General features: G+C 35.9%; 1 protein-coding gene and 3 pseudogenes across 3 annotated transcripts; all 4 read right to left on the bottom strand.

The window, feature by feature from the left end:
* Positions 1–415: 415 nt before the first annotated feature.
* Positions 416–7724, bottom strand: LOC18445499 (uncharacterized). Its single transcript, XM_011629228.3, has 2 exons — positions 7540–7724; positions 416–1322 (listed from the first exon to the last, which is right to left on the bottom strand). Exons 1-2 carry the CDS (start codon positions 7722–7724, stop codon positions 842–844), a joined length of 666 nt encoding a protein of 221 aa, XP_011627530.3. The 3' UTR covers positions 416–841.
* A 62-nt stretch (positions 7725–7786) lies between these two features.
* LOC18445498 (subtilisin-like protease 4 pseudogene) lies at positions 7787–14067 on the bottom strand (annotated as a pseudogene). Its single transcript, XR_016041123.1, has one exon. The product of XR_016041123.1 is annotated as a subtilisin-like protease 4 pseudogene (transcript).
* A 3819-nt stretch (positions 14068–17886) lies between these two features.
* On the bottom strand, positions 17887–21438 carry LOC148780330 (subtilisin-like protease 4 pseudogene; annotated as a pseudogene). The gene has a single exon (XR_016040159.1). The product of XR_016040159.1 is annotated as a subtilisin-like protease 4 pseudogene (transcript).
* On the bottom strand, positions 18730–19578 carry LOC148780331 (subtilisin-like protease 4 pseudogene; annotated as a pseudogene).
* Positions 21439–27656: the final 6218 nt, after the last annotated feature.

Raw genomic sequence — 27656 nt, 5'->3', positions numbered from 1 at the left:
TCTCCTTTATTTGTTACATGATGGATTGAGATGGGCACTACCGACAACGGCAATGGTGTGATATTTGATTATTTTATCCATTTAAAATTATTTATCTAACATTTTTTTGCACCTAAAATTTAAGCTCAATCCCACGCATAAAATTAAAATACTAGATGTTTCTTTAAAACAATGGGACATAAATATTAAGAATACTTTTTAAATTTCAAAAAAATACAAGAAATATTTAGGTAAAGTCTCTAAACTTTCATGATACTGTTGAAAAGTACGTAGCTAGCTTGAAAGGTACATAACCCAATATGTTGTCCCTCAAAATTAAATTCCTATGTGGAAAGAGAGAGAATCCACCTTCCTCCTCCATCCAAGAAACAATCTCACCAAAACTTGAAAAGTTGAACAAATGGAGAGAGAGAGCTGCAAACAAAAAAAAATCTCTTTCAAACTTTAAAATCTGAACAAATAAGAACAAATTGCCACCTACAAGCCCCAAAAAGCTACATTAGGTTGGTCTTAATAAACATGATGAATAAGATTATATATGGTGGAGGCTGTAATGGTGGAAACACAACATCATCAATAGCAGAAATCAGATTTTCTTCACCGGGTAACAGGGAAAACCGTGGCTAGAAAACCGATCCAAACAAAATACAAAAAGATGAACAAGCCCTCAAAGGTAGGGATTACAGAGAGAACAGAGAAAGCCGCTTCAGGTGCGGATGGACGGGCGTATGAGTATATGGTGTATGATGATTATGTCGCTATCAATGGTGGTATCATTATTTCTGTGGCGGTGGTGGTGGTGGTGGTGGTGGTGGTGATAGCGGCAGTTGTAGCAGCTTTCTTATTTCAGGATCCTGGCGCATCTGGTGATGGCACTGCACCCGCGTCTGTAAGGATTGGCACGACTGGTGCGTTTGCAGTTATAATAAGATGCACCCCTGTGGTTGCAGGGGACACGATCCTTTTTGAGGGCTCCGTAGCTTATGTAGCGCTTGGCACCCCCCAAAAGCCTTCTGCTGGTCTCAGACTCCATTGACATTTCTTCATCTTCGTCCACAAAGTCGCCCACAAGGTTGTCACCACCATCAATGTCGCTAATGCTAACATCTGCATCCAAACTCTTGAAGCGCCAGTCATTGTCAGGAATTAAGGCGCCGGACATACCAGCCATACAGGCCGCCGCTACAAGAACTAAGAGGATAGACAATATCTTCAATGCCATCGAGGATGGTGGTGGTGGTGGTGGTGGTTTATAATAATAATAGAATGAATATTTATTATAATAATTATTATAAGAGACTTTGGCTTTGGAAGAAGCTGAACTTTAGATCTGGTTGCCCCCTACCTTCTTAGAGAAGGAGGGAGAGAATGTGAAGATGATGAAAAGAGAGATAGAGATAGAGAAGGGCACGAGACATGTTCTATGAATGGGGCTTCTTGTTAGTTGGGTTTGGAACGGGTATGCGTGTAAGGGTTCTCTCAGTTATTGGCTCACCTCAATTGTAGGACCATCTCTCTCTCTCTCTGCTCTGACTATGTAAAGTCCAACTTCCTTTCCATTATTACAATCAAACCCTAAAACGAACCCTTTTTAACTTTACATGGCTAAATAACCAAATTTTTGTATCATACTATAAAGAAAAAATTGTTTATATAAGGTTGACACCTTATATTATTGTATTGTAGAATTAAAGAGCACCTCAAAACTCCGTCGGAATACGTTATTTTGATTTTAAGATATCATCTAATTGATCATCTCGACATCGAACTCCGTCAGAATACGTTATTTTGATTTTAAGATATCATCTAATTGATCATCTCGACATCGAGTTGTATGGGTGTAGGAAAAAAAAAATCTCGAGTTGCAAAAATAGTACATCTTGCAACACATTATCTAGACCGTCTATTTTCAAGAATTTTGTTCGTTTTTAGATTTGCTTGATTTGAAACATTTTTTTAGTTTAAAATTTTGTAATTATATATGAAAATAGATTCTTGGGCCATCTTAAAAAATTTCAACACTAAAATTGCATCTTATGATAAAGTTTGGAAGTGTGTCTTACTTTGATTGTTGAATAGTAGCTTGTGAAATACTTAAGAAATCTAAAGGATCATAACCTTTTTCTTATAGAAATATATATAATGGGACTATTTACTTTTGATACAAAGACACAATCATCATTAACTATTAGATTTAAAATCAAATGGTTAAAGATATGTTATTGTTTGGGCACAAAGTTCAAAATACAATTTTTCTAATGTTGTGGCTATTGGATTTCACATTCAAAAGCTAAAACTAACTCTTACCTCCTCGTTTAAAAAATAAAACGTTCTCATATTCAATCCCTTTTCTTATTGCTTGTAAAAGGATGGTAATTAAAGAGCATTTCGTGTAAGTTAATGGGAGAAGGATGGTAATTAAAGAGCATTTCGTGTAAGTTAATGGGAGATTTACATACGGACAGGTTACGAAGTTTTAAAAAATCGATGTATCTAATCTGACTCTTTTCCTTATCATATGTTAAATTAAAATTTTAAATATTGAAAATAGGTATTTTCTTTTCAAGATTTTAAGAGCTATGACAAGTCATTGGTTCATCCAACTTGCTAATTTTTTCCAATTAATATCACGGCAAAGAAACTTGTTTTTAATAAAAATGCCACATCACTAAGTAGTTATAACTATAATTTTCCATCAATTGTTTCAATCAATATCACCCCCATTTTTTCAATCAATATGACCCCCATAAATTTAAAGAGATCATCGTGACCCCCTCTCTCTATGTATAATAGAATCGAAGCACTTCCTTATTTGTTTCTTCAGCTCACTTCCCTCGACCTTTCATGCGACCATCATATCTTACATCTTGATGCAACTCCCTCTTTCAAAAGTAAATCGGCACATCAATAGTCAAGTACCATAACCAAAACTTTGTTAATGGTTGTGTGTGCTATTGTTTCTTTGTTTTTGTAGTTTTATACTTCTTTTTATGTAATGGGGTTGTTTTGATGTTATAGATTTCATGGATAATATTCATGGAGATCGGCATTACAAAGATTCGATATAGATTGCCCCTTATGTTTATCATGCATTACATGTGTCCATGAAATTCTTATTCACATAACTATTGAATTCCATTGCATATTTATACGATGATTTATGTTTTACTTTCGTATCTGCAATGCACATAATCCAACAAGTTATTATTTTTCATATATATTAATTATTGAGGTCATTTATTTAAGCAAATCTTGACCTACTCTCTAAAATATAACTGGGGTCTATGGCTCTTTTTCATCTCTCATAAATATTAATTCTACTTATTTTGGTGGAATTGATATTTATACAAAAAATGCTTAAAATGTGAAAATTGATCTCCGTGCAGAAATGGGCCTCCTAACCTGGAAGGGCATCCAAAAAGGATTTACAGCCTGTTTCTATAGAAATGGGTCTCTTAGAGACCCATTCCCAGAGACCGAAACATGCACTAAGGGAAGATATATCTTCCCCTTGTTTTCTAGGGGGAAATATTATTTTTGAAACCCAAAATTTATTTGGATTGTCTATAAAGAGATCATTTTTTTGTACATGGAGATAACAATCATTCTCATTTATTAGATGTCAAATTGGATGGCTTGGGTGAGCCGCGAAGTCCAAAAAAACGTTCAATAAGCTCGACTCTCGAACATTTGATCCAAAACGCTATATATTACCAATACGCTATATATTACCAATAACCTAAGGGATTAAGTTATATATTACCAATAACATAAGGGATTAAGTTAGCCAATACCTCAAGAACTGCTCATTCTAGTTTTAAAGAATCAAGGACAGAGTAGGGACAATGCCATTCATTCGGTTAAATGAAACTTTTATTACTGATTTTAGGACCCTTGCCGGATCGATGAGATCCAAGACATAGCAGCTGACACAACATCCAAGGTTCGAGTCCTAGGTTAACCTATAGGAAAGACCAAGTTGACATTCATTGAGGCCAATATGTTTTAGGCTACACAAGTGACATATGAATCTGTTAATTGAAAAGGGAAGTGAATATGCATCGTCTCTCAAGTAGTTATCAACCTCTCTCAAGGTTTACATTAGAAAAACAGGAAAATTGGTGGCCAAGGGCTCATTTACTAATTCAATTTTTTTTCTTTTTTTTTTTTTCTGCAAATTGGGTTGACATTTAATTTTAAAAATATAGCAATTTATTTTTATTTACTTTCTATGTATTGGATTGACATATAGGTAGTGTTTTGAAACTCCATTGACCAAGGTATTTGCTCCTTGACGGAGCATATTGCTTCAGGTGAGTCGGGAGGACTCGTCGAGTCCTATAGTGAGAAAAGAAGCCCTAATAAAATATGCAAATAAAATGAAGGTAGTCAAAGTAACAAAACCAAAAGAAAAATTTAAAAATCAAATTAAGCTTAAATTAATTATAAAAGAAATGACGGGTGTTTGTTTTTGCATAGTCCCTATTTTTATATTTTCTTTTTTTTGGATTTTTTAAAATCTCCCCATCTATAATTTAGATTTTTTTAGATCCATTTGGTTCACTTCAAAATCATTTGAAAAAAAAGTATACACCACTCCCATAATTTTTTTTTTTATAATTTTTAATTTCTTACTTTTTCAATGTAACATGAGGTCTATAAATACAACTTTGGGCAACTCTGCATCGCCCGCACGAGTTTGAGTCCAAGTAGACTTGGTCAAGTCATGAGACACTGTATGTAATTTTGAAAATATAGCAACTCATGTAATTTTGAAAGAATGAAGCTTCTATGAGGCCTAGGCTTTATGAAGTTTTCATAAAGTCTCACCTCAAATCTTCGCCAGTAAATCACTTTCTGCAATGGAAATCTCTATAATGGCTCTAAAATCAATTCCAACACCAACCGTACGATTTAAAACTCAAAAAGTAATATATACAAATTTATGAACACTTATTTTTAAGATGAAATAGACGGTCTAGATAATTTGTTACAATATGCATTATTTTTAGGGTTTAACATCTCTTTTTTTTTTTTTACAATAATATAAAGGTATTTCAATGCTTGAAATCTAATTTCCGATGAGTTATGAGGTGAGACTTTACTTTAATAGGAATGCAGCTCTATCAAACCATTTTCCATTTTTTAAAATATTTGTGCGTCCTTAAGCACAGCTTGCCCCACCTAAAAATATATATATAAAAAAATTAAAAAATAAATTGACTTAACATTTTTGCTGCGCGCCAATCCAAAAACTCTAGTAAATCCATTTTACGAGACATAAAATTAGGACATTCCATAAAATCGCAGCCATCCATTTTCATCCGAGCAGTTGCACACTGATACTTTAGCGCATGCCGCCGCTCTTACTGTTTCCCAGCATATCTTTCGTCTTTGCTTTACATCACCCCTCACCTTCCGCCATTGCTGCAGACCCCCAAGCTCGCCTTTCTCCTCCATTTCTTCGTATTCTCTCACCACCGCATAACTACGGCCACTCCTCCCTCTCTCTCTCGCTCTCTATTCAGTTTTTTTCCGTCATTTTTTCATTCCATTTTTGCCCTGCTCTCACGAGGATCTCCACCATTTTTTAAGCTTATCCGCTCAGCCACCGTCTCCCTTTTTCGCATCAGGGACTCAGCGTCACTCATGTATGACTATTATTTTCTTCTTTGCGGGACCTCTACGGAAAGATCTTTCAGCTGATGAAATTCCTTGCTTTTATGTTCATATATGCCTTTTATGATCTCTGGTTAGATGCTTGTTATTTGAGGCTGTTTTCTTTCTTCAATGATGTTTTGGTTCGTTTTCTTATATGCCATAGATTATAAGGTTTAGTAATATGTAGTTTAAAAGGATTGGATTGTGGTGTATGGTTTAAAAGGTTTCTTTTCCTGTATTCATTGTTCCTAACATCATTTAGGAGTGACTGTTTCTAGTAAACTTTATTAGGTTCTTATGTGAAGTATTTAGAGGTTTTATGGAGTTTAACATTCTGTTTTTTAGGTTGTATTGTGTATTTTATAGACATTTTGATCATGCATTCAATGAGAAATGCTCATGTTCTGTTTTATTATTAATTTAATACTTAATGAGAAAAGTTTATATAGAGCCTAGGCTCTAAACAATCAAATTAGAGCCTACCTCAAAACTTTCACTAGAAGAGGTTGTTTTGATGCCCAAATATAATCAAATTGATAATCTTGACATCAAGATGCATGGACATGAGAAAAAAATAGATTTAAAATTTTGGAAATAGTGCATCTTGTACCGCATTTTTGGACCATCAATTTTCAAGATTTTCAAGTTTTCATTTATCTGCCCGATCTACTCTATTTTTGAAGCTTTAAATTTTATAACTAAAGATAAAAATGTAATTTAAGGCAATCACAAAACTTTCCAATATTAAAACTATACTTCTTGACACTATTTGAAGGTGAGCTCTGATTTGATTGTTTAGAGCCTCGGCTATATACAAGCCGCACCCATACTTAATTGTTGAGGGTTTTTGGTTTATCTGGGCGAGCATCTTAATTTTACTTATACTGTTAATTTAAGTACTTTATAATGGATTGGCTAATGCTAGAGGGCTCTTGTTTTGGTAAAGATCCTACACTGTGCTTCTACGAGATGTTCCTTGTTGTGATATTCTCTTTGTATTACTGAATTTTTTTGGTTTTTTGGATTGCTGATATGAAGAATTATTGTTCTTCAGTAGCTTCTATTGCCACTTAGCTTGATTGGTATTACTATTTTCATGATTGATGCAGGTTGTCTTGTTGATATTGGTATGGTAAGGTCTACATTGCATTCATATTGTTGCCATTTGAAATGGCTTCCTGTGTTCTACGTCTTTTTTCTTATACTTATGTTGGTATATGACTAATTGGTGTCGAGCAAGGCCCTTCTTATTTATTCTTAAGTTGAGCGCTCTAGTTTTTTGGGTTATTGAACCGGTCCACATGCACCACCATTCAGTGCTCTACAAAAATAGGGGTTTGGTTTGGGTCAACCTGCAGACCTGGTGGATCACCTAGACCTAGGTCCAGGTCCAGACCCTTAAATGGATCTGACTTAATTGTATAAGGAAAAAGTTTATATAAGGTTGAGGCCCTAAACAGGCGCACCTCAAAAGTTCATTAGAAGAGCTTGTTTCGATGTAAAAGAACCCTCAAATCGATCATCTAGATCCCAAGATTTAGAGACGTGAAAAAATATGGATTTCAAGTTCAAAAAATAGTGCATCTTCTAATGCATATTTGGGCTGTCAATTTTCAATATTTTCAATTATTTATAGATCTGCTTGATCTACACTTTGTTGAAATTTATAACCAGAGAGAAAATAAATATTCACGTCATCACAACTATTTTTGCTAGTGAAAAATCATCTTTCAACACTATTGAGAGTTGCCCCTTGCTTTGATGGTTCAAGGCCTCAACCTTATACAAACCACACCCATCTGATATATACATTTACATGTGTATATAATCATATACTTAGGTGCATTTTATATACCAGTTGGGTCGGGCCCTGGTCATAAATTTATATGCACCTTCCAAACTTGGGTGTGAAAACTGGTCAAAAAGAAAAGAAAAGAAAAGAAAAGAAAAGAAAAGAAAAGAAAAGAAAAGAGTGAATTACTTGAGTACTTGGATGAAAACAAAGGATATTTGGATGAAAATTTCTTCATTTTGAAGATTAATTTGTTCCACAGTAACCCCATTTTTGAAACCGTAGTTCCATTTCCCAACTAAACTCGACCAAAAATTCCAGGCGTGCCCCTGATTTTTCTGTAACCCTAGGCATCTGACTCCACTGAATTTTCTCTTTCTTTTGATGAAGCAGGTAGTCGTTAGCCTATGGTTTGAAGAGGAAACATTACAAAAAAGAGAAAAAAAAGTAAAAACTGGGTCTTCCACTCTATCATTTATCCTTTTTAAATTCACTTCAAAATCCGCACCTTCCATTTATTGAATGATAAAATAAGACTGCAGCCTTAATTGTTGGTATAGGGCTATAGGCTTGCAAGTACATTTTCATAAAAGAGTTTATATAAGGTTGTAATATTATATTATAGCAGTAAGGTGCACTTCAAAAATCCCCATTTAGGACTTTTCTGAAGTTAGAAAAGCTTCTAATTGATCATCTTGACCTCAAGATGTATGGCTAGAAAGAAAAAAGAATTTCAAGTCCTAAAAGCAGCACATATTATAACATGTTATCTGGATGGTCTATTTTTAAGATTTTTAAGTGTTTACATATCTGCTTGATCTGCATTGTTTTTAGAATTTGAACTTTCATAATTATGATTCAACATACACTTTCAAGTCATTGTAGGGTTTTTAACACCAGAACTATATCTTCCAAAAAAATTAGAAATGCATCTCACTTGTACAGTACAAGGTGGGCTCTTTATGCAAACCTCACCCTTGTTTTTCGCATAACAAAGACCTTACTTTGAACCAAACTAAGAACTTGATTCATATCAATGTTGAAAGGTTTTAGAAATCAAAATCATACTCTGAATTGGCATGGAACTGGTTCGAGTTGATCAATCCGACTTGTCCTGAGTCAGTTGACCATGTATATATGCATTTGATAATTCAAAAATAAAGAACTAGAGGAATAGTTATTATGGAGTTCTTCAAACAAGACCAAACAATTCCCGATCCAGGCCACCTATCCGAATGCAGAATCATCCGGGACCGAACGGGTTCAGAATAGTATGGGTCGCAGCCCGGTTGGCCCCTAAATCCCCACCCTATAAACCACTATTTTATGTTATTTTATTTATTTATTTTGGATTATCGATTCAGACGGTTTGGATCGCCGATTCGGGGTGGACAATCTGCCCCATGGATCCATTTTTTAAAACATTTCTTGAATCCTAGGCCTAGTTGACTCGAGTGATTTGGGTGGGCTCCATTATTTTTTAAACCCTTGTTTATATAATCATTGTTTTTCTTTCCCTTGTCACATTACTTTTTTCCATGAATTTTCTCAAAAGCACTCTCTATTTATATAGGTTCCGATTTCTCAGCCAATTTCTTTCCCCAATATAATAGTTAAATGAGTTCATAAGGTGACTTGAAATTCATTTTTTTCTCATGTCCATGCATCTTGATGTCGAGGTGATCAATTTGAGGATATTTGGACCTCAAAACAACCTCTTCTAATGAAATTTTTGAGGTGGGCTCTAATTTGATTGTTTAGAGCCTCGGTTCTATATAAACTTTTTCCAATATTATTAGATGTTGTTTTCTTTGTGAATCTTATTACTACATATTTAAGAAGGAAATAAGAGAATGAAGAAGAAAAATGAAATTGGAACAAGCATTACAATGGGCACGTATCTCAGACTCCCAGTAGAAATATAGCTCCCTGTTTTCTGTTTATGTAGCAAAGATGGCAATGGGACTCCTAACCTGGTACTTGGAGCCTGAAAACCACTTTATATGACCCTGAGAGACAGATGAAGGCTGAGCTCCCCTAATTGAGAATGTGACTTGATATGTTTGCTTCTGGTTCACCCGCATAAATGAAAGCATGCTAGGCTCCAGCTTCACGCTCACACCATTTGGTTCGACCACTTCCACCTCATAGGAAGAGTTTGCAGCTCCGACATTTGTTACTGTCCTCTTAGTGCTAAAAGAAGAAGGCCCAGAGGGAGAGAAAACCACAGAGAAAGATGGGTAATTGATATCCCTTTCAGAGATACTAGTTATTTTAGAACAATTGACCTGCTTTTCTGTAATGGTCAGTATCTCCGTGGCACTGTAACCCAAACCACAAAAAAAAGGTATATAATCATCCATATCAATGTCATAAACTAGGCCAGGATTAGTTGCTTTGGTGGGGTTTACATGGCCTGCTCCTATTGTGAAGACATTGGCGAGTTCGCCGGTGTATTCTGTTATGGGCTTTCCCTTATTGTTTAGAACATTCGTCGTGGTCATCATGGCTGACTTGATTGCCGCTGGCGACCAGTTGGGGTGTGCAGCCTTGAGCAGAGCAGCAATGCCACTCAGATGCGGGGTTGACATTGATGTGCCTGATAGCACATTGAAGATCAATTTCTCAGGGTCCTTTGTGGCAAATGGCCAGCCAGCCAAGATGTTTAGTCCTGGGCCTATGATGTCGGGCTTTAGAATACCCATGCTATTGAGATTGGGTCCTCTCGCAGAGAAGTTGGCGACTATGGGGGCCACTGCCTCCCCAATCACGATCCCCTTTACTATGATTGTGGCCTTGGGATCTTGGGTTGAGTTTATGTAGGCTTTTATCTCATTGCCTTCGGAGATGTTCACGTTAGATATTGGCAATACATTGCCTTCGGGCCTTAACACAAAGCCATCCTCAATCGGATTCACGAATATCAATCCTGCACCCCCAGCTTTTTTGACAATAGAGCCAATTGGGAACCCGGATCCACGGGCAACGTTGTCACATAACATCAACTTACCAGAGACACCAAACATGCTAAGGTTGCCGTTGCATTCGCGATCTTTGACAAGGTATACCAGGGGCAATAGCATGGGTTTGGTACCTTTCGGCAGGAAGAATGATTGGCCCACAAGTACTTTGCCACTTCCGAGCTTTGTGTCAGATCGGAGCTCCCGGTCCACTGTGCTGGCACCCACTGTCAGTATCCAGGGTGCTAGGTTCTGAACCGAGTTGTTCAACGGCCCAAAATTCCCTGCAGCGCAGCTCACAAACATGCCCTTCTGCATGGCCCTGAATGCTCCGAGAGCAATTGGGTTAGTAGAGTAGTTTTGGTACTTGCCAGCAAGAGAGATGGACAAAACATCAACACCATCGTGGATTGCCTGGTCGAACCCGGCCATGACATCGGAGTTATAGCAGCCTTTTGGAGAGCACACCTTGTACACAGCTAGATGCGCGAGTGGGGCCACTCCTGCTGCAGTGCCCCAAGTGGTATTTTGGAACCCTGCCCCACCCACGAAGCTGCCAGCTGCGGTTGTGGCTGTGTGCGTTCCATGGCCATCCTGGTCCCGAGGCGAATCAGTGATATTATTGGGCATAGCAGAGTGAGCACCCTTGCTGAAGACTTGGGCGCCAATTAGCTTGTTGTTACAGTGCGACGAGTTAAAGTCTTGGCCAGCATCCACGCACCAGCCTTTCCATTTCTTAGGTGGTGGTGGCATCCCTGTGTCATTTAAAGATGGGTGCTCTGGCCATATGCCGCCATCAAGAATGCCAATGATGGTGCCACTGCCCAACCTAGTATCGTGCCAGAGGCCCTGCTCGGGGCTGAGGCCGAGGAACCGAGGGGTGCGAGTGGTTTGCAAGGGAATAACCTGATCCACATAAGCATGCAGAAAACCGTCTTTAGTCGTCATGGATTCCACTTCTGCAGAGGTAAGCCGCGCAGCGAAACCATCAATCACATTGCTATACATGTAGACCATTCTTGATTCGGATTCGCAAGCAGTGATGGACTCTGGCAAGAATGATTTGTACCAACTCTCTCTGTCCATTTTCGAGCTCGCAATCCCCTTCACAGGCTGGCGTACATGAACTATGTATGTCTTCGACTGAGCCATGGGGTGCTGCTGCCGTGAAGCAGAGGCCAGGCCAAACTCAGCGACCAAAGTCATGGAGCAGAAGAACATAAACACAATACCCGCCATTTTCCCCAAATCTCTTGCACCGTGGTTCTGGTCCATTATTCTGTCTCTCTCCCTCAGGCCAATCCTGTGGAGATGGCTTCAGTAACTAGTAGGAAATCTTGTGGGCTCACATGTCTTGCCAGAAATAGAACATTAGAGAACCATGTTTAGAAGATATTAGATTACAGAGCCACTTTTAGAGGGTAATAAGGAAGGGTCCAAATTCTTGAAGGTTAAGTGCATGTGCATTGTATGTGAGCTTCTCAATTTTTAGGACTGAGGCGGGGGAGAGTAACATAAGAGTTCTAGTGATGGGACAGACAAGAATGCACTTTCTATTCTTGGTCTCAACTTTGGTTTTTCAAATTCCAATGAACTAACAAGGAATGGGGTCAGGGTATTGGTAGTTAGGGGGCAGATGCCTCAACATCAGTGAGTGAAAATTTGGGCGGCGAGCTAACTCGGACTCAGTGACCTAGACACGACACCCTAGCGAGTCCAAGTATGCTGAGATGGGTGGTTTGATTTGGGTATCTTAAAAAAAAATAAAAATAAAAATAAAAGAAATAAAAGAAATATTTGTAATATTTTTTTTTATGTTTTGAATCATTTTGACAAAGATTGGAAAGTGTTTTTGACTGTGAATGCTTATTTTTACATTTTTCTTTCTTTTTAGATTATTTCTAAAACACCCCCAATCACAAATTTATTTGCTCAAAATCTATTTTTTCACTACTTTTTTAACCTCATTTATACGTGTCTTGTTTAACTTTTGTATTGTTTTTAATTTTTTAACTTTTGTATTGTTTAACTTTTGTATTGTTTAACTTTTTAATTTTTTAACTTTTTAATTTTTTAACTTTTTAATTTTTTTAATTTTTTAACACTTTTTTGCTTGGTTGGTTGAGTCCAAGTTACTCAGGCTCGGCCAAAAGCCAAGCATCCTAACACTCCTCAACATAATGACCTAGGTTACATTCCCACTTTTAACACTTCTTAAAAAAAAATGAATGACACCCCTTTAGTTTTCTTCGCATCGCATCGTTCATATTGGAGATGAGAGTTAGCTCAATAAAAAAATGATTCAATTACTGAAGGGTGTGGTGTCTATAAGGTTGCAACTTTAAACAGTCCAATTAAATCGCACCTTAAAATTTTATCATAACATGTAATTTTGTTGTAAAAATTCTTAGTATTATTTTCAAATCTATTTTCATACCTAATTAGAAAATTTTAAATTCCAAAAATGGTTAAAATCAGGTAGATTTATAAATATATGAAAATCTTGAAAATGGATGGTCTAGATAATGTTTTGCAAGATGCACTATTTATGATATTCAAAAACTTTTTTTGTTCATATTTATAGATATCGATATCGAGATGATTGATTAGAGGGCTTTTTCAACATTAAAACAATATTTTCGATGAATTTTTGAGGTGCATATGTGATTTTACATTTTAAAGTTGCAACCTTTATATAATAGTTTCCCATTAATGAAACATTTTGTATTGTTATAGATTCAATGCATTTCAAAAATAATATATGAGTGTGTTGTTCTAGTACCAATTCATCATCATCATTATTAGAGCATTTTTTTAAATATTTAGAATTGGTTACACGAATTCTAGCCTATCATTCTAACACCAAGAAAAAAATAGATTAAAATAAAAAATCTGTCAAACTTCATCGACATTAAACTCTCATATTAGTAGAGTCGTTGGACCATCCAAAGGACAGATTTTGTACTTGGGCATGATTGGTTAGGTGTAGCAATTAATATTAAGGTTAAATTACCTAAAAAAAGAAAAAGAAAAGGAAAAAGAAAGGAAGGGTTCTATGCATTATCTAGTAGGTTTGGGGGTAAATAACTAGATGTTATCTTAGTTGGTTTAGGGTTTTGTTACTAAACAATTGATCCCATTACCCCTTTGGTAAGGTGTACTGTCATGCCATAAGACCTATGTAGTCATTGCAAAACACCTATAGGATACAATCGTACCAAAATACCTATGTCATTATAAAAAATTATGAACATCTTATATTAAAGGTAAATAGTCTCATTTCATTGAATACAATCCCTAAATTGTATACAATCCCTAAAATGTATATGATACTAGTTGTTCTGTTAAATAAATTGTTGAGGCTGATTACTGGCAAATGTCATAAAAAGAATTTGGTTTGCACGCTACCTACTAAGCCATCTTAATAGAAAGCAATACCCCGTTAACCTTGCTACGTAATTGATTTCTACACTTAAAGCATGATTAAACAAAACTCATATAAATGAAGTTGAAACGTAGTAAAAAAAAAAATGGATCTTAAAAATCGAATTCTCCTCAAAGGTATTTTTGAAATTTTCATAAAAATATGGGAAAATATAAAAATAAGTATTCATAGCTAAAACACTTTTCAAACTCGACCAAAATGATAAAAAAAATACATTATAAACAAATCTTTTATTTTTTACGATTATATATATATATATATATATATATATATATATATATATATATATATATATATGGGAAAAGTTTATATAAGGATGCTACCTTATAGTGAAGAACTACGATGCCCCTCAAAAATCTATTGGAAAAGGTGGTTTTAATATTGAAAAACCCTTTGATTGATCATCTCGACATCGAGATATATGACTATGAAAAATAAAAAGATTTTAAGTCTCATAAATAGTGCATTTTACAACATATTATCTACACTGTCTATTTTCAAGATTTTCTTATGTTTATAGATCTACTTGATTTTAACTATTTTTGAAATTTCAAATTTTATAATTAGATATAAAAATAGATTTTGAGATAATCCTAAGAGCATTTTACATCAAAATTATATACCATGATAAAATTTGTAGGTGCACCTTATCTTACACCTAGAGATGCATCCGTATGCAAATTGCACCTTCTCTCTCTGTATATATATATGTATACTTAAATTTTTTTAAAATACACTTAATTGAACCACCAAAATCGACTAAAATCGAGTCAGCTGGTGCCCGATTCCAATTTGACTGGTAGGTTCCCGGTTGGACTGGCCGAGTTTACGAACATTAGTTGAGACACATTTCTACTTTTGTCTCCCAAGGCATCACACATGCATCTTAAGGATGGATGTGGACTTGCGGTGTCTCCAGAAAAGGACAAGATAACACTTCAAAAATTTCCTTCAAAATTATTACATTTAATTTTAAAGATTTATTTATTTTACACATTCATAATGTCCATGTTACAGATTACATACACATATAAAAAAAGGTCAAAATCCATCTAAAAAAGGGTTCTTGAAGAGGGGGGCATATATCTACATAAAAGTCGTCTTAGTACTCATAAAAACCGTCTCACCTCTAGTACGAGACTATAACACTAGTTTTTATAAGGAACCTGTTTCTATGCTGCCAAGCCCGCATATATACAAATGAGGGCCTAGTAATAAATCTATTTTTGAGATGGATTTTTGGACTTAATTTTTAATGATATGTAATCTCTAACATGTGGATCATGAATATGAAGAAATAAATAACTTTTGAAAACTAAAAATAATAATTCTATTAAAAAAATATTTGGACCGTTAGTTTTCATTATTTTTAGATGGAACTCCTAATTGCATCCATCCTTATGATGGATGCTTTACACTTTTTGAACCGCATATATAGTTGTGCGGTCTAGTCTGCATGAAATAATTTTCCTTTTATAAGAAATTCTTGATTCTCTCAACATTAAGACGTAGAACGACCAAAACATTCTGAAAATATAGATATGTCACATCAAGACGCGGAGCCCTGTCCCTCTCCTTTTCTCTGTCGTTAGACAATAATCACCATTATTTGGTGCACTTGGTCTCTAGGCGGCCAAGCTGGCATATGTAGAAATGTGGACCTCTTAATAAATCTATTTTTGAGATGGATTTTAAGATTTAATATTTAAGGACATGTAATCTTTAATGTGGAGATCATGAATATGAAATTTTTTTTTTTTTTAAAAAACTAAAAATAATAGTTCTAATAAAAAAAGTTTGGACCGTTAGTTTTCATTGTTTTAGATGGAACACTTACTTGCATTATTCTTTAAGATGAATGTTTTACACTTTCTGGACCGCATTTGTTGAAATGTGGTCCAGCCGGCATAAAATAATAATCCTCATTTGTTTTTAGTCTAGAAGGAAAAATTGGTCTCACTATTATTATTTTAGTGAAGGGATTATATACTATGAGACCATTTATGTTTCATATAAGGAGGTCACAATTACTTCTAGCCATTACATGTTAAATTAGTTGGCTTGGGGTGTGTTTCGATCAATATTGTCAAATTCACTTACGAGCCTTCTTAAATTTGATAAGAAAAACGAAGCAATTTGGTTCTTTGGCCAATTCAGGGGAAGACTTTAAACGTTTATTTTTTAATTTTAATAAAAATAAATTATATATTTATATATAAAAATAAGGGAAAATTATGGATCCCTCCCGCCCTTCCCACTATTTCAACTTTTTACCCATCCTACCCCCCATTATTTTTTCCCTTTCTTCCCTTTTATTCTATCTTTGTCCTTTTAGACATGTGACTCTTTCATACTTTCTCTCTCCACCCATCCTCTCTCTTACTCTCTCTACTCTCCTTCACTCTCTATCTCTCTCTACCTTCCCTCATTCTTTTTATCTCTACCTCTCACATGGCTATACTGCAGTTTGGCACAAAAATGTGTCGGACCGTATTGGATTCCAATAATTTTCACATGCCCATAATTGTTTTTGCGGTCCTTTTTGTGTCGGATCGTAATTTTTTTTTCAGTCCGGTACAAAAATGTGCTAGACCACATTATGGGCATGTGAGTGGTAGAGAGAGAAAGAATGAGGAAGGGTATAGAGAGAGGGTGTGTGAGGGAGGGAGGGAGGGTAGAGAAAAATAATGAGGGAGGGCATAGGGAGAAAGAGTGAGGGAGGTAGAGAGAGAAAGAGATTGAGAGAAGTGATTGGAGACAGAAAGAGACAGGATGGGTGAGAGAGAGTTGTTTGGTAATTTGAAAGAGAGAAATTTAAAAAAGTATGTTGAAAAGGGGAAGAGAGAGAGAGAGAAATGACATATTGGTCTCATAATACTTTGACTATTTGACTAGGGTAAATACCAAGGAAAAATAATATTGGGGTTTAGGGTATAATAGAAAACTAAGAACATAAAAATATAAATACATTTATATAGATATTTCTTTGCTTTGGCTTGGCCTGAAGTTGATCGAAGCAGCCAAAAGCTAATTGAAGCGGCCTAAATCTAACCAGAGGGGCAACATTAGGTTTCGCTTCTTTTCAGTCTAGGCATAAAATCCAAAAGCTTTGGCCTAAGCGGAACGAATCAGGCAACGTTGGTTACGAAGTTCGAGAAATATTTTTTGAACTTCGAATCTATTCAATCACACTCTTACAGCCACACAATTTGAAATCGAACGGAGAAGAGTGTTATTGACTTTCTTATAAGTAATTGGTCTCTCGGTACAAAAATGATAACTCCGGATTAGAGAGACCACAAGAACGCAAATGAGAGAAAAAACAGTTCAAACATTTCAAATGGCATTGACTCATGCTTCGTTGATCATAGTGGGGCTCCTCACTTGGCACATAGAGCCTGAGTACCACCTTATATATCTATCACAATGGGGCTCCTCACTTAGTACTCAGTGTTGAGGATTGATGTCTTGTATTATGAAGAAATATATCTGTCAAGGTGAAGTAAAAAAGACGACTCCGGAGGGCCGTTAAAAGCCCAAAGGGCTTGAGGTCCAGAGGAGTTGTCCTGACAGGTTAACTTGACAGACTCAGCCCTTGCAGGGGTTCGGAGGCAGCAACCCCAGAGGCAAAATTTGGATATATCTGTACATGGGATTCGATATATCTAAAACTTGGTATTTATATCTGTACAAGGGTATTTCGGTAATTTATACCATTTATCTGCGACTCGATATATATTGTTGCAATTGGAGGTTCATCTAGGATTAAGGGTTAAGGGAGAGATCTCTTTGTAATTAGATAAAAACAGAGCGACATGAGAATGAGAACGTATTGTAACCCTATTTTCATTGTCAGTAAAGAAGCTTTAATGTCCCATGGATGTAGGCACGTTGCCGAACCACATATATTTTGTGTTGTAGTTAGTTGTCTCTTTCTTTTGTGTTTATTTCTTCTTTTTTGTTTTCGTGGATTGCTTTTCATTTCTACACTTAAAGCATGAATGCTAACTTATATATCCTTGCAAAGGCTAAGTGGTTGAAGGCCAATATTTTCCCTTAGAAGAAATCGTCATCTGATAAGTTTGCTTCTCGTTTAACTTGGGGAAGTAAAGCCTATTGGGCTTTACCTCAACATTTACACCTTCTGGTTTGATGATGTCCACCTCATAAGAAGAATTTGCATCACCAACGTTGGTTACAGTTCTCGTAAAGGTAAAAGAAGTAGGTCCATAAGCTGTGAAACCAATAGAGAAAGAAGGGTAGTTTAAATCCCCTCTGTGATGCTTGTTTCTTTTGTGCAATGGAACTTCCTTCCTGCGAAGGCAAGTATTTCAGAATCAGTGTACCTCAAACCGCATAAATAAGGCAAGTAATCGTCTGGGCTATTGTCATAGATCAGGCCCGAATCAGTGGCCTTGATGGGGTTTATGTGGCCGGCGCCTATGGCATAGATATGGGCTTGCAGGTGATCAAAGTCGCTTATTGGCTTCCCTTTGTTGTCCAGAATGTCGGCGGGGGTCATCATGGCGGACTTTATGGCTGCAGGTGACCAGTTGGGGTGTGCGGGCTTTAGCAGTGCAGCAATGCCGCTGAAATGGGGAGTCGACATTGATGTGCCGGATATCATGTTGAAGAGCGCTCTCCTTTCATCGGAAGGGTCGCCTGTTGGGCTTAGGTTAGAGGGCGAGGATGCTTACTCTTGGGCCAATAATGTCGGGCTTTAGAATACCGGGGCTAATGAAGTTGGGCCCTCTTGAGGAGAAGCTTGCCGCTACGGGGGCTGCCGCCTCCCGGACCACCGTCCCCTTTTGGACGATCTCAGCCATGGGTTGTCGAGTCGAGTTCATGTAGGCTTTTATCTTGGTGTCTTCTTAGAAATCCACTTGAGATACAGGTAATGCATAGGCTACAGGGATGACCTCAAAGTTGGAATGTTCAATATTGATCATAATCATGGCAGCACCACCGGCTCTCAAGACATTGTTGCCTGCTTGGTACAATTGCCTGTCTCCCATACTATCCCCCACCTTGCTAGAAACGTTTGAGCTTAGGTCGGGCCAGCATTCATGGTTTGAATTGGGATAAACTAGAGGCAGCAAGTTGGGGCTGAGACCTTTTTGTTGGAAGATGGATTGTCCAACAAGCGTTTCACCATTGCTGAGGACAGTGTCCGAACGGAGCTCCCTGTCTAGTGTCCCGGCGCCCACTGTCAGGACCCAGGGCGCTACATTCCCTACTGTTGAGAAATCCGGGCCTTTGTTTCCGGTAGAGCAACTCACAAAAATTCCTTTTTCCATGGCTTTGAATGCCGAGATAGTGATTGGATCGATTGTGATTCTATCTTGGCCCCCACTCAAGGAGATGGACAGAACATCGACCCCATCTTGGATTGCTTTGTCAAACCCAGCCATGATGTCCGAATCAATGCACCTAATACCATAGCAAACCTGGTACATTGCCAGATGTGCTTGAGGGGCCACGCCTACTGCTGTGCCCCTGGCGCTGCTCATCATCTCAGCCCCCACCACAAACCCACCGGCCGCAGTCGTGGCCTCGTGCGTGCCATGCCTGTCCTGGTCCCTGGGAGAGTCTGTGATGTTGGATGTATGCTGATGGGCAGCCTTGTTGAAGAATTGGGCACCTATTAGCTTGTTGCTGCAGTGCGACGAGTTGAAGTCTTTTCTGGCATTGATTCGGTGGCAATGACATCCCTTTGCCATTCAGCGACGGGTGCTCGGGCCATATGCCGGAGTCCAGTAAACCAATTATGATGCCTTTGCCAAACCCTGTATCAGGCCACAGGCCTTGTTTAGGGTTGAGGCCTAAGAAGTGTGGGCTCTGTGTGGTGTCCAAGCGACGTACCCGATCCGGATAAGCATGCAGAAAACCTTATTTAGTTTTCATGTATTCTACTTCCGCAGGGGTGAGCCTCGCTGCAAAGCCGTCAAACACATTTTCATACATGTACACCATTCTAGATTCCGATTCAGCCGCTGTGACAGTTTAGGGAAAGAAATATTTATACCAACTCTCCCGATCCATTGTCGAGCTTGCAGTGACCTTTTTGCCCCGATTCACATGAACTATGTAGGTCCTTTAACTGTGTTTCATTTTTGAGATCCAACAGACGGCCCACCGAAGCCTTTCCGATATCAGGTTGCACTGCCATGTCGCACAGGCAGATCCACAAGAAGGTAGGTGGTGATCTTAGTGAGCACCATTGCAGTACCATTTGCCATATTTCTTATTGTACTCTCGGTTACAGAGCACACTAGAGGACCAGAGGTGAGAGCTCCGTTTTGTAATATTTATGGGGGGAGTGTTTATTTGAGTGTTTGGAGAAGCGGCTAGATAGAGTTGAGAGGCGGAGAATGCTTACCTGTGTTTTGTAAGTGCTGCTAATTTCTTTAACCGGGTGCCAACTTCTACTTTTCTATTTTGGGCATCCAATGCACGCGCAAAAGGATAATTGCCCCTCAACTCCAGAGTCTCAACCGTGCTGGAAATATCCAACGGTTTACCGGATGTGGTTTAACCGGTAAATTTGTCGGTTCAACCGTTCTAATCAGGCAAATCTTGAGTGGTCAAAAAATTATTTAAAAATAAAAAAAGTACAAAAATAAGTCTGATAAAATATGCAATGTATATTTTAAAAATAATTAAACAACATGCATCCAAACAAAGTTAAAAAAATAAAACGAATTTCAAAGAATTGATTTTCGCTTAAGAGCATTTTTTAAATTTTTTAAAAATATGAAAAAACTTACAAAAAAAACTTAATGGCAGAAATAATTTTCAATTTTTTTCCATAATGATGAAAATATTAAAAAAATAAAAAAATTTGTGTAAATATCCGTTGTATTTCTTGTTATTACGAAAATATCTGAAACTTTCCATTATTACCCAAATATCTGATTTTTTAAACTTCATAAAACGTTTTTTTTTTTTTTTTTCTAAAAAAAAGATGAAACTGCCCATTTTAGGTTTTAGAAAAACCAAAATTTTTTAACTTTTATTTTTTCAGAAACCGAAATTTTTTATTGCTTGTAACTCGGCATCTTAAAAAAAAAGAAATAATAAAATAATAGAGTATATATAATAGGGAAAAGTTTATATAGAGCCAAGGCTCTAAATCATCAAATTAGAACCTACCTCAAAAATTTCACTTGGAGAGGTTATTTTGATGTTCAAATATCCTCATATTGATCATCTTGACATCAAGATGTATGAACATGAGAAAAAATTGGATTTAAGGTTTTTGGAAATAGTGTATTTTGTAACGTATTTTTTGACCGTCAATTTTCAAGATTTTCAAGGTTTCATAGATACATTGATCTACACTATTTTTTAAGCTTTAAACTTTATAGATAAAGATGAAAATGTTTTAAGGCTTTCACCAAGATTTTCAATGTTGAAACAACATTTCTCGACACTATTTAAAGGTAGGCTCTAATTTGCTTGTTTAGGACTTAGGTTCTATACAAGCCGCGTGCTATATGATATGATACCTACCTTCATTATTATTACACATATAGTGTATTGGTAAAAGTATATGGTTTTTTTTTAAAAGGTTTTGATATCAAATCCGCCCATTCATGATGGGTATTTTTTTTTTCTTTTTTTAATAAAATAAAAAACATCTATTAAAAAACATCTATTAAAAAACATCTATTAAAAAACATCTATTAAAAAACATATAAAAAACATCTATTAAAAAACATCTATTAAAGAACATATAATATTGATATTTAAAAATTTGATTTTTTAAATGCGGTTTTTCAAATTTTGAAATTTAATAAATTTTGATTTTTAAAAAATTAAAAATTAAAAAAGTCGGCTTTTCAAAAAAAAAAAGGGGTAGTTTCATCTTTTTTTTTTTAAAGAAAAATGTTATGAAGTTGAAAAAACGGATATCAGTGTAATACCAGAAAGTCTCAAATATATTCGTGATAAAGAAGAGAATAACGAATATTTATGTAATTTTACATAAAAAATATATTACAAACAAAATCCGTTATTTTTTAAGATTTTATATAAATTACTTATTAATTTTTTAAAAAATACCTAGTTGGACATCAAAACCAGTCGAAACTGGAACCAACCATTCTAGTTTGACGGTTACCAATTAGAATGGCCGATTTTTCTAACAATGGTCTCAATTGGTCTTATCCCGATCGGATTGGCTGCCTACTGTCGGATCCAGTTAAATTAGTAGTACTAGAAATGTCGACTCGGGCTGAGGACTCGTTCAAATTTGAGTAACTCAGTCGTGCCTAGTATTGTAGCAACAAAAAAAAAAAAAGTAAAAAAAAAAATCTAGAGAAATAGGAAATGTATGTTTAAATCAAAATTAAAACAAAACACTTCAAAATGAGGTTAAAAAAAAAAAATAGATTTTGAAATATCAACTTGTGACTGGGGTATTTTCAAAATAATTTAAAAAAAAGAAGGAAATGTGACAATAAGTATTTATGGACAAAACACTGTCCAATCCTTGATAAAAAGACAGAAATAGAACAATATAAAAAATAAAATCCTTAACTTTTGGATTTTTTTTTTTTTTTGAATTTCTTCAACATCCTCAAGTGGGACACCCAACTCAGGTAACTCTCGGCTCACCAGGGTGCCGAGTACTTGAACTCCTACTCGGCATTCAGTCCGAGTAGTCAAACATTGGCTGCCTATTGAACTGATTTGACTAGAGTTTTTAATAGGCGAATTAAAATATCCATAATAGTTAAAAAATATGTGATATATTTAAAAAGGATAAAATTTATATAAGGTTGCAATCTTAAAATGTAGAATCAAAGCTGCGCCCCAAAAATCCATTGGAAAATGTGGTTTTAATGTTGAAAAACCCTATAATTGATCATCTTGACATCGAGATGTATGATCATGAAAAAAAAAAAAGATTTTAAATCTAAAAAATAGTGCATTTTACAACATATTATCTACACCATCCATTTTCAATATTTTCATATGTTTATAGATCTACTTGATTTTAACCATATTTTAAATTTAAATTTTTATAATTAGATATAAAAATAAATTTTAAGATAATCCTAAGAACATATTACATCAAAATTATATACTATGATACAAATTGAAAGTGCACCTTACCTCTACAGCTACGGATGCATCTATATACCAACTGCACCCTTTTCAAAAAGTCATGTTTTTAACTACAACGTTATCCACCACATTTTCCTGTTCTAGTGTCTTATTTGTATTATCAAACATTTCTCAGTTCTAGTTTCATTTTCTCAAAAGAAAGAAAAGTGAAGTACAGTATTTGTTGCTACTTGGTATTGCTTTCGTTATTCTTTTGTGTTTCGTAAAAATTAAACAAATGCGTCATAACTTCCATGTGCTTACCATGCCTGCGTTTTATTAATGGTGTTACCAAATAAATGTTTTGAAAAATATTGATAAGGACTCCAAATCAATGGAAACTTGCTTAATTATCGATCGAAACTAGCTGATTTTGTTAGGGAATTGGGTGGCTCAGATCCCCTTCATAGTCTAACTCCCACGCCTTAAAATGATAAAAAGATACGCAACGATTCGGCATGTGATTATTGCACTTGATTGCCTAATTCCAAAACGTGTGGTTCTTGCACTTGGCTTCCCTCAGAAAACCCCTCATTCTAAATATGCTTAGGATAAGCACTCGCATAGTTGCGCATAACGAAACAAACACAATTAATTTTCTAATTTCCTGTTAGTAACATGTTTCCATTTCATCTAAAAAAAGGAATATTGCTTTTTTCTATATAGGGTAGTTGTTAAAAAAGTCCCATTTTGCCATGCTGATATTGGCTTCGTAACAAATATTTTCAACTTTATTTTTAGGAAAAAGTCTATATAAGGTATCAAGAGAGCTGGGCTTAATTGGTTAGCACTTGACGATTTGAAATGCTACGTCCTAAGTTCAATTCCCTCTGTCATAGGGGCTCTAACCCCCACTAACTCACCCAAATGTGGTAGGGGGCCGGCCTTACCTCACTAACTACTCTCCTAAAATATAACTTTTATGAGGTAGGGGCCCTATCCCCACTACTAACTCACCCAAAAAATAATTGTGTACTAGAAAAATTATCCCCACTAACTCACCCAAAATATAACTTTTATGTAGTAGGGGCCCTATCCCCACTACTAACTCACCCAAAAAATAATTTTGTACTAGAAAAATTATCCCCACTAACTCACCCAAAATATCACTTAACTTTATACTAGAAAAATAAGACGTATCTATCTACAAAAATCCATCGAAAAAAATCACATAAAAACTCAATAGTTGATCATCACAATTTCAAGATGTGTGCCTGCGAAGCGGACTTCAATTTTTCAAACACTAATTGTTGGACAAGGGACCGAGGAGGTTGGGGCTGGGAGGGATTTCTCTTTGATCTCGTGTTGATAACCAAATTTCAATTTCTAAATATCCAAGCACCAGGCAAGATTCTAGTGATTAAAACTTGCAAATCTACCTAGAGTAGTCACGAGAACGGGTACAAGATTGCAAAAATAATGCTTATCGACCTAAGTGAAATTTACAGGTAATTCTTGTTTTGTTGATGGTATTATAAAATGGAAACGTATATCTTTTGATACAAAAATGTTACAATTATTACTAACTATTGGATGTGAACTCAATTGGCTAATGGTATGTCACTGATTGGGCACAAGGTCCAAAATATTTTTTTTTTAAAGTTATGAAATATTTCAATCCGTTTGATTTTACCTTCAATGGCTATGAGTAATTGTGATTTTCTTGTACCAAAAATTCTCTTTTGCTTTGTTTTGTGCAAATCCCTCTAACAAATGGGACCACGCCATGGTTTAATAATATGACTGAATTCGAAGCAGCTTGAAATTTCAAATCATGAAGTCATATTTTCTCATAGATTAATCTCAATAAAAAATAAATAATAAATTTCTAATTATTCTCTCTATGCACTTGAAACAAATAAGGGCACAGTTTTGGTGAGTCAGCCATCTCATCTATTACGGTGCCATCCCTTATATCTAATGTCCTTCTTTAAGATGGATGTCAAAAAATGTGAAATCCACCAAAAGTTAAAATAACTGGTGAAGAACCAAATTCATAAACATTTATATTTTTTGAATTTGTTTTTTCAAATTTGGATTATTATCATGGTTGACATCATTGAACACTGAAATCTTGGATCAAAAATACATCTTTGAGGTAAATTTTGTAGGGAAAACCGCACGAGTGTGAGCCAACCAACTAACAAAACACTTTTCTACAAAAAATATCTCAAGATTATATAGAGACCATCCAATTTTTAGATGATGAGATCTAAGTGTCAAAAAACTCAAATTTTAAATTTTTTGTGAATAACCATCTAGTAATTCTTAAGTGGTTTCCCAAATTTCAAACTCCAAAAATCCTCTCAAATAGTTCTTCTGACTGAGGGAATAGAAGTAAACTATGCTCCTAGGGGAGCATAGTATATGTGCCCATAGTATTTTCCCTTAATTTAATATAAAACTTGAACTTAGGAGTTTGGGAATTCATGTTAAGACCTTTTTTCGATCTTAGAATTCATGTTAAGACTTTTTTCGATCATATGAGTTCTAAGGGGGAGAAATAAGGAGCCCCCCCAATCATCCCCTTTCAGTCTTGAGTCTCAATTTTATTTAAGATACAAACCAGAGAAAAGGAGCCCAGCATAAAAGCAACCAATTAAACGACATTACTTTTGCTAACCGAGTCCAAAAAAATAATAATGAAGGGGACCCAAACAAAGAAAGAAAAACAAATTGATCATATTCTGTTATGTAAACCTGACATAAAAGCCCAAACCGAGAAATGCATTCAATATAACCTGCTGTCCCTCAATAATGCTGACCCATTGTTGACCTAAGATATTAATGTGGTTGTCCTATGAAGCCTTTGAACCAGGACAATTTCTCATGAAAATTGACATGCGCCCTTTTATATGGAAAGATAAATTTAAATTATTTTGAGAAACTGATGTAGGTGAAGGCATGAAGAAACTGGTGTCCTCCATCATGTACACTCTCTTCTATCTTGGCACGTGTGTGGCCATGGACCTCATGTATAATATATATATATATATATATATATATATATATATATATATATATATATATCTTTTTGGGTTTTTACGCAATGATGTAAAAATTTATTGTTTCCCACAATTATGAAATTTGAAGTTCTAAAAATAGTGACGATTAAGCAGATCTATAAACACTTGAAAATCTTCAAAATGGACGATCCAAATAATATATTAAAAACCTAACTATTTTTAGCACTAAAAACTCCCTTTTTTCATGTCTATAAAGCTCAAGGTCGAGATGACCGATTTTAGGATTCTCCAGCCTAGGAACAGCTTTCTTTAATGGGTTTAATAAGTACACCTTACTTGTATAGTATAAGGTTGATACCTTATATAAACTTTTTCCTTGATCTTTTAGGGAAAGGAAATTGTTCCATGCATCTAGGGAAGCATTTTGACATTTGCATATGAGGTATAAAATGTCCATCTTAAAGATGGATGTAATTCGGTGGTTCATCTAAAAACAGTTGTAATTAATGGTGCAAAAGTTTTTTTCATAAAATCATTATTTTTATTTTAAAAATTTATTTATTTATTCGTATTCATGATATCGATGTTAGAGGTTATAAGTCCCTAATCATTGGGTCCCTAAACATGTTAGAGGTTATATGTCCCTAAATTCTTAAAAGGCGACTTCTATATGGACTCATAGAAACCGTGTCTTTTAAGCAAGAAGATTGATTTTTGGGAGGATCCTCGGTTATCAAACAATCCATCCATGTGGGAGCAATTTGGTGCTGACACTACCATGGTCATAGTTGTGGGCAAGGCCAAGGTGTCTTATTTTCTTGCATGATGTTCCTCTGAGGTGGATTCTTCCGACCACCTTTTCTTGCACTTTCTCTCAAATGTACTACCTTCACTACAATGTACTACCTTCACTGCAACTTGAGGATCATACATGATTGTTTCTTGGTTAGGAGGGCATGGGAGTTCAACACAGTCATGCGCATGTGGTTACCCACCTCGAGTCTAATCCAATCTAGGGGTCTTCCCCTTAGTCTCAGAATGCCCTTTTTGCTTATAGGTGGAGGCCATTTTTTTATCATCTTATTGAGCAACGTCCATACTCGCAGCTGATTTGGAAATCCATTCTTCATACATTTGGAAAGCGCTTTCCCCTTGAACAGACTATAGCAAAATTGATGGCTAAATGGATTAAATTTAGATTCGGATCTCCAAGTATGCAGTTTGTATGGTTTTCGATTTTTTCTTTTACCGTTTGGTGCCTCCGGATGGAGCGGAATTCTCGTGCTTACGATGGAGTGAAAGCACCAGGAACAACCCCAACAACGTATTGTTCATCTAGTACGTGGCTAAAGTTAGAGCTTGGTTTTTCACCCCTTCATAAATTAATATAGCTTCTAACATTAATTTTTGCATTTGAGTTTGGGTTCAAATTCATGTGGTGTCGTCACTTCCTCTTACATGCGTCTTTAGGCTAAGCATTGATGAGGCTTCTAGGTAAAACCCGAGTGTTGCTGGTTGTGGTGGTATCATTAAGAATTACTCAGGTGGATTCGTTGCAGCATTTGCAGTTACCTTAGGTAACAATTCTAACAACACTAATGAATTCCATGCTCTAAATAAGGGGATTGATCTCCCAAGAGAGTTGCATTATGTACCTCTGGTTATTGAAAATGATTCCAAACTATTAGTTGATTATATTAATCAACGTTGCCGGCCTCCCT

This window comes from Amborella trichopoda, chromosome 9 (genome assembly GCF_054954075.1).
Source record: "Amborella trichopoda isolate Santa Cruz 75 chromosome 9, AtrichopodaSantaCruz75HAP2 v2.0, whole genome shotgun sequence".
NCBI classification, from domain to species: Eukaryota; Viridiplantae; Streptophyta; class Magnoliopsida; order Amborellales; family Amborellaceae; genus Amborella; species Amborella trichopoda.
Note: the sequence above shows the minus strand (reverse complement) of the source record. Positions and strands in the feature narration are given on the sequence as shown.

Excerpts from the sequence above, each read along its gene's own strand:
- LOC18445499 (XM_011629228.3), bottom strand. The coding sequence starts at position 7,724 with ATGGGGTTACTGTGGAACAAATTAATCTTCAAAATGAAGAAATTTTCA. Across the intron at positions 1,323-7,539 it reads TGGAAGGTGCATATAAATTT|TTCAGCTTCTTCCAAAGCCA; the intron begins ATGACCAGGGCC and ends CCAGATCTAAAG.